Source organism: Pelobates fuscus, chromosome 7 (genome assembly GCF_036172605.1).
Source record: "Pelobates fuscus isolate aPelFus1 chromosome 7, aPelFus1.pri, whole genome shotgun sequence".
NCBI classification, from domain to species: Eukaryota; Metazoa; Chordata; class Amphibia; order Anura; family Pelobatidae; genus Pelobates; species Pelobates fuscus.
In genome coordinates, this window is record NC_086323.1 from 47,771,126 (window position 1) to 47,784,173 (window position 13,048).

The 13,048-nt window shown below is 39.6% G+C and overlaps 1 protein-coding gene across 3 annotated transcripts in view; it reads left to right on the forward strand.

The window, feature by feature from the left end:
- ACOT11 (acyl-CoA thioesterase 11) overlaps nucleotides 1–13,048 on the forward strand; it is a 48,728-nt gene that overhangs the window by 21,018 nt on the left and 14,662 nt on the right. For all 3 annotated transcript variants that reach the window (XM_063428136.1, XM_063428138.1, XM_063428137.1), the window contains 2 exons: nucleotides 999–1,158; nucleotides 5,269–5,388. In XM_063428136.1, coding sequence (XP_063284206.1) covers nucleotides 999–1,158; nucleotides 5,269–5,388 — 280 coding nt within the window. The remainder of the gene's footprint in view (nucleotides 1–998; nucleotides 1,159–5,268; nucleotides 5,389–13,048) is intronic.

Consider the following 13,048-nt stretch of genomic DNA (forward strand, 5'->3'; position numbering starts at 1 on the left):
TGCAGCTGGGACTAACTAATAATTCCACTTATGTGGCATTTATTTTTGTTTATTAGATTAAGTCAATAACGATTAGCCTTCTGTTTCACCCCTGCTCTACTAGCCCTGTCTCTTTTGAAGTATTCTGTCCCTAGTATTTGTTTTTTAGTTTACATGTACCACTTTTAAATTGATTATTAAAAGTTAAATTTTATTTCAGGACTGCTGCTTTCTATACTAGTATCCAGTAGGGGTACTGTTCTACTCTATCTGTACCCTCCAGGCATACTAGGAATTCTCTCTTTTTTCCTATCAAACCCCTTAATACAGATTTAGCGGTCATCATTGCCTGAACTTATATAATCGTTGAAAACTCTGACCAACTTTTATTGGTGCATGTACAACAGCTGCTTGCTTTCCACGAATGGTCTCATACAGCTCGTTGGGTATTCAACTCCAACTCTTCTTTTTTCCCCCAACCTGGAGGGGGGGTTACTTTTATGGTTTAAGATGCAGGTGTTTTTTTGTTTTGTTTTTTAAATACATTTTATTTATTTCACTTGACCCTGCCCGGTGTTTACTGTACCGGTTTGTTATCTGATACTGACATTTATTTTGCTTATCTTGTTGATACTATATATTGGATACTATTTTGCTTTTTTGATGTTACTGTTTCAGCGATTTGTTTAATAAATGTATCTATATTTAGAGACTTGACATAATACTTTGGGCTACACACCTTAACCATGCTGAGGCAGATGGGATCCAGAAGCCCCAGGCTGATTTTGTTCTCAGAAAGGCCTTATACATACTCAACCCTTCCCTTCTACAGTTATTTTACTTAGAATTTAACTCCCAAACTAGAACATCGTTAATGAAAATTAGAAGGAAAAAAAACAGCCAAAAAAATATGGTTTGTTTTCAAGGAAATTCAACCTGCTGATTTTTTTTTTTGATTTTTTTAATTTTTTTTATTTTGTATTACATTCCTTTTTACTTTGTTAATTAATATCTTGCAGAAAGGAGCCAGGAAGGTGGGGTAAATGGATTTGTGATGGCCCAGAAGACACGTGTAGAGAGTGTGGAATTGGTTTTACCTCCGCATGCCAATCACCAGGGGAACACTTTTGGTGGACAAATTATGGCTTGGATGGAGAATGTTGCAACAATTGCTGCCAGGTTAGCTCACTATTAAAATGTATTATTGAGATCTTTTCATTCTAAATACCATATCTGAACATGGCGTTAATATATACAGTGAGCTTACAGATGATTTAGGTCATTCTAGAGAAAAACATAGAAACAGAATGTGACGGCAGATAAGAACCATTCGGCCCATCTAGTCTGCCCAATTTTCTAAATACTTTCATTAGTCCCTGGCCTTATCTTATAGTTAGGATAGCCTTATGCCTATCACACGCATGCTTTTTTTTAAAATCTAATTTATTTTGAGTTTTCAATGAGGCTTTAGATACTATGTCAAATTTTATTAGCAATAATTTTTTACACACGTGGCTCTTATGACCAATCAAGGATTTCATATTGAGAGCGTGTGGTCATTTACTGACAACAGAAGTAAAAGAATACACTTTCAAAAACCCTGGAGTATTTACAAACACAGGGCACCCCTAATCCACATGTGTGCCTGCATTGATCTAGGAAAACTGTTTATTCCCTGTTGAAACGTGGTGAGCTAAGAAAGTATTGCAAAATTTAGGTCGTTGTTGGACAGTTGGAGAACAAACAAAAAAGCTATGCTCTCTTTTTTTGGAGATTTTTCCCAAAACAATTAGATTTGAGCAGTTGTGATGTTAACTGGCCAAGACTCGCAGCTTAGTGAATAAAACCTATAAGCAGCCTGACGTTGTATCATGGTTGGTTAACCAGAGGCAGCACCTGATCCCTTACATCTACTGGCATCCAGATCAGGAACTACTGTGACCTCATCTCGTACCATCACATTGCCATGACATCAGTAGCCTTCCTTTTTGTTTTTGTATAACATATAATGCATACAGTAAAATTGTCATGGGACACATTACAATTCTATTCGTTTACACGAACAATTAGTTGGGAACTCTGATGAATATACATAAAAAGAAGGAAAAGACAAAAAGGTGAGACAGGACAGTTTTGTAAAAGAGCAGAACCCGAGCGGCAGACATAGCATAGGGAGTTTAAAGGCTACAGACACATGCAAAGGAGCAACTGACATAATGGGTTGGAAGCTGAGAATCAATTGAATGGATGAGGTGAGAATCTGGGAGAGACCGATATTTGCGAGAGACATAAGTATGCTTGGATGGTTAGGAGACAGAATTAGAGGGGACTAAAAACCAAACCAAATGGAAAGGGACTGTGCGAGAGGTATGTTAGGCAGATATACTATATCTTAGTATGTGGAATGTCAATACTTTTACTCTACAATATGATTAAAGGGACACTCCACTGCCCACATAGATAATGCATTAATAAGATCTCTGTTTAGTTACTATACTCCAATGAAAACATGCGTACATTTAATTATACATTTTTTTTCAGGGGTATATCTAAAAACAGCTTGCAAAAGCTGTAGATCTCTTACCTAAATCCGTTGCAAACCCTCCCCTTCTAACCCCGCCCAGACTTTCTGTGACTGTCCAATTACAGCCTTCCCAATGCTGTTCAATGAGAAGTCTTTGCAAGGCAGGGGGCTCTGGGCAATTGCTGCCTATTGAGTTTATCTGCAATGAGCTAAGCAACCAGGAAGTAATGAGAGGTTCTTTGACAGGCAGAGAGGCGTAACAAGGTTCATTTTTAAACGTGCCAATTTCTATTGAAATCTGCACTTTCTGTAAAATTTGGTCACAAATGAATATGAGGTCCAAAAATACAAAGTCATGGCTTTCAGCTGAAATCATCAAGATGGAATATCCAAAAACAATCACACCAGAAAGTGCAAAGCACGCACCCACAATAAATATTAATATGACACACAGTTAAATGCAGTGTGTCTGAACAGTAATCATATAATGCCTAATATAAAGAAACACAGACATAGAAAAAACTTAAAGAACTGCAAAGAGAAGGCAGAACAGGTGCCCTTTAACAAATCTATTTAAATGTTACTTCACACGTTTTGCTTTCCTGATTAAATTTCCATAATTGTGCAAAAATAAATAAATTCAAATGATGTAGATAAAGTAAATGAATGTACATGTAACCAAATTTAAAAATTCCAGTGTTTACAGATAAAAGCAGCTGCAAAACAAAAGGCTGGCTACCGTATGTATGTGTGTGTGTGTGTGTGTGTGTGTGTGTATCTGAAGTATTATTAATGAACAGAAAAGGTCACTGATAAATATTTAGTACCACTAAATGTAAAAGTGTCAAGCCTCAAATATCCCATTTCATAAGATCAAATATGAACAATGGATTAATATATTGCGCATTAAAGCAGCACTGTCACCGTCTGGGGACTTTACATAAATTTGCAAAGTCCCCCCGACAGTGACATCACCACTGGTGGTCAGGTGGCTGTGGGTGCAGGGAAAGGTGAGATTTACTTATCTGAACCTGTCCCGGGCGTGCATATTTTCTTCTAGCCAGTCCGCTTCTGCCTCTGGCTCCATGAGCTGTACTCCCACGCATGTGAGTCTAGAAGTGTCAGGTGTAGTCCCTACTTTGTCTCAGTGTATTTTTTTGAGTGGATTGGTATTTCAGTGAAATTCCAACACAATCAGTATAAGGATTAAGGATTTCATAAAGATTTTTATCTTTATGAAATGCTCACTGTGCAGAGGGTGTGTGAGACAGTGCCGCTTTAAATCTCTTACATTACAGAACTTCCCAAACATTACCCACGTCACTACATGTGGCAAAGTTTAGCATTGCTGTACAAGAGTTACGGGACATGGAGTTTTTACTGCGACCACAAGCTGGTGCTCACAGTACTGATTACATATCAGCTAACGCTAGGAGCCGGGTCAGGTACTTGGCATACACAGACAGCTCGATGTTTAGTCTTTGTTTATTAATTATGCCATTGTTGAACTCTGTGTGCTGTTTAAATAAAATGCATCTTTTTATTTTTTTCTTCACTAAAACCATGAGGAATTTTTACTTTTTTTATAAAAATGACAGAAGTGTTCATTATGTTTTGATGTGATATCTATAATTTCAGGACATAAACAGTTTATATTAGAAACCAAAGTGAAAATCCACGCAGAAAGCTTGTCTGCGATTGACCGGGAGTTCTTCTCCATGGATTCACCTTCGTATTTTTCATTTCATCAATAGCCTAATCAATAAACCATTCAACTGATTAAACATTTGCATTGAACAACGCAAAATTTACAAATAAAGAATTCAAAAAACAAAATAAAACCTTTTCATTGATAGAATAGGTACCTCTAGCATACAGGTTCCTGGAGGCAGCTGCCTATCCTCCCTCAGTGTTTTCTTCTATGGCTGCTTTCCTCTGTGATGGACCACTATAGTGCCAGGAAAACAAACTCGTTGGCACTATAGGGTCTTTAGGTTCCCCCCCCCCCCCTCCATGCTCAGGGCCCCCCCCCCCCCGCTGGGCTCTAGGGGACTGAAGGGGTTGAATTCTTACCTTTCTCCAGCGCCGGGCTCCCACGGCGCTGGGGAACTCTCCTACCTTTTCCGACATCAGCTTTGAATGCGCATGCACGGCAAGAGCCGCACGCGCACTCAATCAGTCCATAGGAAAGCATTTCTCAATGCTTTCCTATGGACGTCCAGCGTCTTCTCGCCGTGATTTTCACAGTGAGAAGAGCGGAAGCGCCTCTAGCGGCTGTCAGTGAGACAGCCACTAGAGGCTGGATTAACCCTAGTGTAAACAAAGCAGTTTCTCTGAAACTGCTATGTTTACAGCTGCAGGGTTAACCCTAGATGGACCTGGCACCCTGACCACTTCATTGAGCTGAAGTGGTCTGGGTGCCTATAGTGGTCCTTTAATTCTATCCATTGTAATACAGCTTACTTACAAAGGGATGATCTATTGAAGCCACTGCATTGGAGCAATCTATTACCTTTACCTTAAAATTGCTAGAGATTGTTAAAGATCTAGATTTAAAGAGTTAAATAAAAATTCATATTCTGTATACCTAATAATAAGAAATATTGACAGGATATAGTATATATTTAAATGTAAATCCAAGATGGTTCTTTAAACCCTTTCACACACCGTATTCCTTCTTCTTTTTTTCATTTTATTATTTAGGCTAACTGTTATGACTTCTCCTGCTTTCTCTGTAATAGAATTTCTGTCTTCTCTTTACACAGTCGTCTTTGCCACGCTCACCCCACTCTGAAGGTTATTGAGATGTTCCACTTTCGAGGTCCGTCTCAGGTGGGGGACCGACTGATTCTTAAAGCCATTGTGAATAACTCTTTCAAAGACAGGTCAGTAAGAAACCGAGCAGTGGGGCACATTGGAGGAGAGTCTTGGTATGTCCCATGGTTCTATGTAATGGGTGTTCAACCTCTCTGCCTGTCAACTTGATTATGTATGTCAACTATTTCCTGCTACATATTCCCACTGTTTAATTATAAAGCACTACAAAACATGTTAACAAAATAGAATTATTATAAAGGTTGTGTCATCTTCAACTTCACATTATAGTAAGCCGTTCCTTTGGGGGAGGATGGAGTTATAAAAAAACAATTCAGGTTTTCTGTGGGCAATTCACTATGTCAGTTGGAAACAGATGTCCTCTGTGTACAATATAGAATCCCTCTAGCATGTTCACAACACCCTAACTGGGGGGGTTTAGTTAACAATTGCAAATATTTGCCTCCTAGAAACCATTTTCCATTTTATTTAATTTTAACTTTCTGCTCTTCGTGGACTACAGGAGGTTAACAGATGAATACATAGTTACCGCGGACTTGAATCAGTTCGTACCATCTGTGTTTTTTTTTCCCTTTTAAATTCAATGTAAAAATGGTTTTGTGCTAAAATATGGCAACAAAAATGATTCAAAAAAATATATCGCAAAATAAGAAGAATGCAGAGAACTACAAACGTTCCAATAGATTGTCCAATGAAAGAACAAATACATTCAAGTTGAAAGAAATTCTGGTGTACAAACCAGCCATCTTAAAATGGGTCAGTATCGAAAGAAAAAAAAAAAGGTCCATAATGAAGTAGAGAGAAAATCAAAGTGCCGTATAGGAAGATCTCCAAGATGTAACTTGACCGTGATATTAAAAGAAAACACATATAGGGGTAGTTGGCAAAGCTTTCAGAAGTACAGTGTTTGTAGTGTAGCTAAAGGAAAACTAAATGCTCCTAGGTCACTTCATCTCAATTGCACACCTAGTGGATTGTAGAAAGATAGTCACTAGAGGTGCTTCTTCTGGTATAACCGAGTAGAACTTGGTTACAGGGCAAATGACTCAACTGGAACATAATTTACTGTGCATCTGCAATAGCCTTCCAATGCTTTGCTATGGGGAAGCATTGGATTGGCTGAGATGATCAACATCGATGATCTAAGCCAGGGGTAGGCAACCTTCGGCTCTCCAGATGTTGTGGACTACATCTCCCTTGATGCTTTGCCAGCAATATGGCTGTAAAAGCATTATGGGAGATGTAGTCCCAAACATCTGGAGAGCCGAAGGTTGCCTACCCCTGATCTAAGCCAAAGAGGCAGAGTGACAGTGAGGAGAGTAGCATGACGAGGGTTGGAAGGTAAGTAATACTCACCTTTCAAATTCTCACACGGCAGGGAATATGTCTCAGGACAGTGTAGCATTAGAAATACATAGTTTAAGATTTTGCCCTTGCCGTTCTGTGTGTTAGCCAGCAAACTAGGGAACTAAACTTTGAAAGTTACTGAATAGGTTCAATCAACTATGAGGAAAGTATTTGTTAAATCTAGGAACATTTATGACATGTGATTCATACAGCTGTGACTCGCTTTTATTCTAAATAGTCCGTAACCTGAGAAACCTCTTTCTTGACAATACTTTAAGTAACCACAAGTACCCACCAGTCTAGAGGAACATGATCTACTGGAATTTTAATTGTACAGTAAAAGGACCTTCTGAAATTTCAGCTCAAAGTACTGTGTTTCAGGTCAAAGTACCGTGTTAGGTGGGAGCCCTTCGATCAGGTTGTGTAATGTGTAAAAAGTTTAGATGTAACACACTTTAAATTGAATACTGGTCTGTTTTCATTAGTATGTACAACCGGCGTTACTGATGAAATGCCAGAAGAGATGACCATCAGGGCCGGATTTTCCTATAGGCTAACTAGGCTTCAGCCTAGGGCCTCAAGATCAAGAGGGGCCTACATTCAAATTGTTAGCAAAATTAAAATTGCACTATTCTAAAAACAGTGAACACTAAAACACTGAACCGAAAATAAGGAGAAATTCTACGAATATGATATGACCAGTGGCGTGCTAAGGGGGGGGGGGCGGTCCGCCCCGGGTGCCACTTACTAGGGGGGTGCCCGGGGCAGACTGCAATGCCCCTCCTGCCGCGATCGCCGAGACCGGCGGTCTGCAGCTCCGCAATGTGCAGAGCTGCAGACCATGGATCTCGCGTGCACTGCCCAATCAGAGTGTTGCTGCGGGTTACCACGGCAATGCTCTGATTGGGTCTCGCGAGATCCATGGTCTGCAGATCTGCGGAGCTGTAGACCGGAAATGAGGGCCACCGGACCACCAGGGACCCCACCAGACCACCAGGCAGCCCCCACTGGACCACCAGGGATTTAAGGTAATATTTTTAGTCACCCCCCTCTCCTCATCACCCCCCTCTCCTCATCACCCCCCTCTCCTCATCACCCCCCTCTCCTCATCACCCCCCTCTCCTCATCACCCCCCTCCCTCTCACAATCACCCCCCCTCCTCATCACCCCCCCCTCTCCTCATCACCCCCTCCCTCTCACAATCACCCCCCATCTCCCATCTCACAATCACCCCCCCCCTTTCCTCATCAACCCCCTCCCTCTCGCAATCACCCCCCCTCTGCTCATCTCGACTTTTTTTAAATTTATTATACGTGCCACATTTTTTATAAAGGTTCGTACCAATCACAACATGTTTCATTTAACATATTGATATATCACAGTAATGATGTATTTTATTGTCTCTCATGTAATTTACAAACTTAAAAATGGGAGGTGAAAGGGCCTCATAAGTGGAATAGCCTAGGGCCTCTTTTCATCTAATTCCGGCCCTGATGACCATAAATGAGAATGGGAGCAGGCAAGGCTTCCATAGCCTGGAAGAAGAGAATTGACAAATTATTAACAGGCTTATTTACTAAAGTGAGAATTTTAAAGCGAATTTCAAATTTAAAGTGACTGAATGGGAAACATAACTGAAAAACAAACAAACAAAAAAACAACAATGTGTGAACGCTATAGAATATAACTCAAGCACAGTGATACAAAAGTATACACAGAATACAGGCAAATGTTTACCAAAAAGAGCGCGCTAAACTGATAAAGCAGGTCTGTAAATGCAAAAACACATAAAATAGTGCAGACTATCTGGACCAGAAAAAATGTAATATGGGAATGTGGGGGGAAAAACTTACCTTTACCAGAGCCCTATCACCCCTGGCTCTGGGTTTGCAATGCTCCACTTGAGAGGGAAGACTCCCACACTGAATAGACTCCAAGTGGTGTGTTCACTGGAAGCTGGTAGTACTGTGCAATATAGGACAGGGAGAGGCAGGACCTCTAATTGAATAGTATCTCATACTGACTTAGAGAATTTTTATAGTTAATCTACTTTGACCTTAAAGGAACACTATGGTGTCAGGAATGCAAACGTGTATCCCTGACACTATAGCTTTAACCCCTTAAGGACACATGACGTGTGACATGTCATGATTCCCTTTTATTCCAGAAGTTTGGTCCTTAAGGGGTTAAAATGGCTGTTTAGGTTTTCGACTCCCCTTACACTAAAAAGGTGATCTACTCATCTTTATTCCAGAGCCACCCAGGTCTCCCCCTTTAGATTGCTCTGCTCCGCCTCCTTGGCTGAGATTATCAAATTTGATTATCTCAGCCAATCCAATATTTTCTCATAGGAAAGCATTGGTAGGCTATTGTGCATGTGCAGCAAAACACAGAGCTGTGCCAATTAGCATCTTCTCATAAGGATGCATTGAATCAATGCATCTCTATGAGAAGTGTTCAGGACACTGTGCAGCACTGCCCCAGGAAGCACCTCTAGTGGCCATCTGAGTGACTGCCACTAGAGGTTTTCCTAGGGAGTAATGTTAACAGTGCCTGTTCTCTGAAAAGGCAGTGTTTACATTGAAATGCCTGCCTGGGTAGGCTATATACACCAGAGCAACCTAATTAAGCTGTAGTTGTTCTGGTGACTATAGTGTCCCTTTAAATTGGAAATTTCCTTTTGAATTATTTTAATAAACATGTGTGTTATGAGTAAATGTTAATGACTTCTGCCCTATCTCATGCCGATTTTATGATCCTAACTGCGGTACAAAGCCCAAGGCAATGTTTTTAGATAATCCTGAGAAGAAGTAACATTTATATCTTTATTGCTTCTACAGTCGATTAGATTTTAATATTCATACAAGAAAAAAAACCTTACATTGTCCAGTCCAGGCTTATGTTCTTTAGGAACGCTTTTAGTGAGGTGGTCATTAGAACCGTAGAGACTGTTTGTTTTTTCTTTTCTTATGGGGAATGTGAATCTTTTGCAATGTGAAGCGCTTAAGTTTTATATCAGTTGCCATGGCAATTTACCCTTAATCTATCAGTCAAAAGAATCCCACAGAAGGGAAAACTGCAGACATGGACAGCAGAGCACAAAATAGAGGCGCCCAGATATTGAAAAGATCAATATAGACCAATAACATTGGAGGGAGTATAATCATTGTGATTAAAGTAGTAGGAGGAAAATAACTGAAAGAAAAAACAAACCTAACATTCTCACTTTAATTTTATATTTTACACTTCACATATATTTATGTATGGGATAACTAAACATGTAACAAGGTGTTTAAATAGAGGTAGCGATGCAAGCAGCCGAGGTGGATGGACACAGTCTCACTTAGCTCCAACCCAATACAGCTATATTACGGTTTTACCGAGGGCTTTCCTCCCGAAATTGATATCAACTGCTTTTACCAGTGATACTGCTTGATATAGGCCAGAAAAGCAAGAAACAGTCAGAAGACAAACCATCTGGGAGCTTACATATTGGAAACGTGTTCTTTAGGCCTCAACGAGAGTATCTTTCAAAGATGGCGCTGGAGTTGGACGAACTCTTCTTCTTATCGGGTGATCGTCCCTTTGCTACCACAGAGAGGTCAAGTTCGGTTGTCACCTCTTTCCAGTCCTCCTCTATCGGCGATAGAGGCTACTATGGTAACCAACAGAGGGGATTTACAATCTCTTCTGGCGGGCAATCTGTGACTTAAAGCTTAGGATGTTGCTGTTGTAGAAAGAGAAAAGAACAGATTGGGTACAGCTCACTCTGGTATACTGGAGGAGAAGGGGGGTAACCCCTAGTGGAATCAAAAGGAAAAGAAAATGGGTAGTATACCAATGTTAGGGTACTAGAAACACATAGGAAGTACTATGAGTTATAATACCAGTGGAGGCTAAGGATACCAATCAGGATTAATAATCAAAAATAAAAAAGAATTTATTGAAAAAATATAGATGTTAAAAATTGCCAATCACCCAGAGTGTAACACACTAACTAAATATAGTGGAAAAAAACTACAATAAAATAAATAATTAAGTGAAAAATGGCTTGATAACTAGAGATTCAACAGTTCTAAAGTTGCACTCCATTTGTTGTCCATGGAGCACACGTCTGTGTTTCACAAAAATTATGATAATGGATTTGAAACCTGAAAGTTGGTTCACTCCCAACCTAAGTGAAGTATTTAGTGTAGATTTGTTCACGCAAATGACCACATCTGCAATTGAATCTCTTACCATTCCCAAAACCCAACACGACAACCTTACTGTACAACAGCGCAAGGCGCTAAAGGAATTGAATACTGATCAAAATATCATCATAAAATCTTCTGACAAGGGTGGTAATGTGGTCATAATGGATAGAGACCACTATATGGATATGTGCATGGAACATCTAAAAGATCCATCAGCATACAGAAAATTATCTAAGGATCCCACCACACTCTATCTAAGTGAATTAAAACATATCTTGGATTTGGCATTAGACAATGATATTATAACAAGTGAAGAGTACAAATGTATACTACCGCATTTTACTCCTGCCATTGCTACTCTATATTGCCTTCCAAAGATACATAAGAATTTGAACAATCCACCAGGGAGACCAATAGTGTCCGGTAATGGCTCTATTACTGAAAGAAGTAGCCAATTTTTGGAAAAACTATTACATCCATTAGTAATCAGCCTAAGATCGTACCTCCAGGACACTAAGCAAACACTCATTTTACTAGAGGACCTTATAGTACCACCTTACTGTCTTTTCGGAAGCCTTGACGTGGTCGCACTCTACAATAATATACCTCACGAAAAAGGACTTGTAGCTACTGGATATTTCCTGCAGAAATCTGGGCAATTCACTCCAACACAAAGTGAATTCATCATCCAACTTTTAAAATACGTCCTAACACATTTCTTTGTGTTTAATGGAACATATTACCTCCAACTCAGGGGCACCGCTATGGGCACAGCTTGTGCCCCTAGCTATGCCAATTTGTACCTGGGTTGGTGGGAAGAAACTATCCTGGAACTTACCATCGAAGACACATATCAGTCCTATATCTATAATTGGCACAGATATATTGACGATATTTTGGTATTCTGGTTGGGCACCATTACTCAATTCGAAGAAATGGTCGATTTACTTAATGACAACACCATTGGTCTACAATTGACGCATGTAATCGATGCCGAACAATTTGTGTTCTTAGACCTCAAAATTAAGATTCTACTTGACGGAACAATCGAAACGGAGTTATATCGGAAGACCACTGCAACAAACAATTTACTAAACTGGTCCAGTCACCATCCAATCAAACTCAAATCAGGCATTCCATATGGGCAATACTTAAGGGCTAGACGCAACTGCTCCAATTACGAAATATTCCAACAGGAAGCTAAAAAATTGCGTATAATGTTCAAACAAAAAGGCTATCCAAACAAAATTTTGAAAAGAGCATACCAACAGGCGTCCGCAATCAACAGAAGTGAGAGTCTACGAAACCAGAGACCCAAAACTGATTCCAAATATTTCCGTTGTATTGGAACATTTGACCAATACTGGGAACCAGTTCTGGAAATTATGTCCAAAAATTGGCCCATTTTACAGTATGACAAAGACCTTAAATATAGCATTAGTAACTTTCCAACCATCACTGCAAGCAGAGCAATAAATCTAAGGGATTATTTGGTTCATAGTCATATTGAACCTAACACTCAGAATCCAACATGGTTAACACCGACAGCAGGGATTTATCAATGTGGCCACTGCAAGGCCTGCAAATATGTGAAACCATCCAAAACGGTTGTGAGCACAACAACATCAAAGGTATACAAGGTGAAATAATTCATCAACTGCAGTTCTACCAAAGTAATTTACTTGATAACATGTAGCTGAAGGATTCTCCAACACATTGGTTCCATTTCTAACTTGAAGGTTTCCACCCCTGTCGGAAATCATGTGAGATTACATCACAGTGGTGACCCCACTCACCTTACCTTCCAAGCTATAGAGAGACTATCCATGAACGCCAGGAAAGGCAATTACAACAAGATGTTGTTAATGAAGGAATCAAGATGGATCTATTACTTCAAAACTCTGACTCCGAACGGTCTAAATGAGGAGTTTAATTTTACTCCCTTTATTCACAAATAAACATATTCATTTCTAAGGTACTACAATGCAGGTTACCATCATATACCATTCATTTTCAAATCAAAAACCCTCTCGCTTTATAATAGATTGTTGGATTCATGATACTGATTTTTCACATATTTGGGCATCCAACATATCTTACCAGGCTTATTTTTCTTCCCTTCTGTGGTGACAAGATACATATTTACTTTTTTTATACAAATTTATAT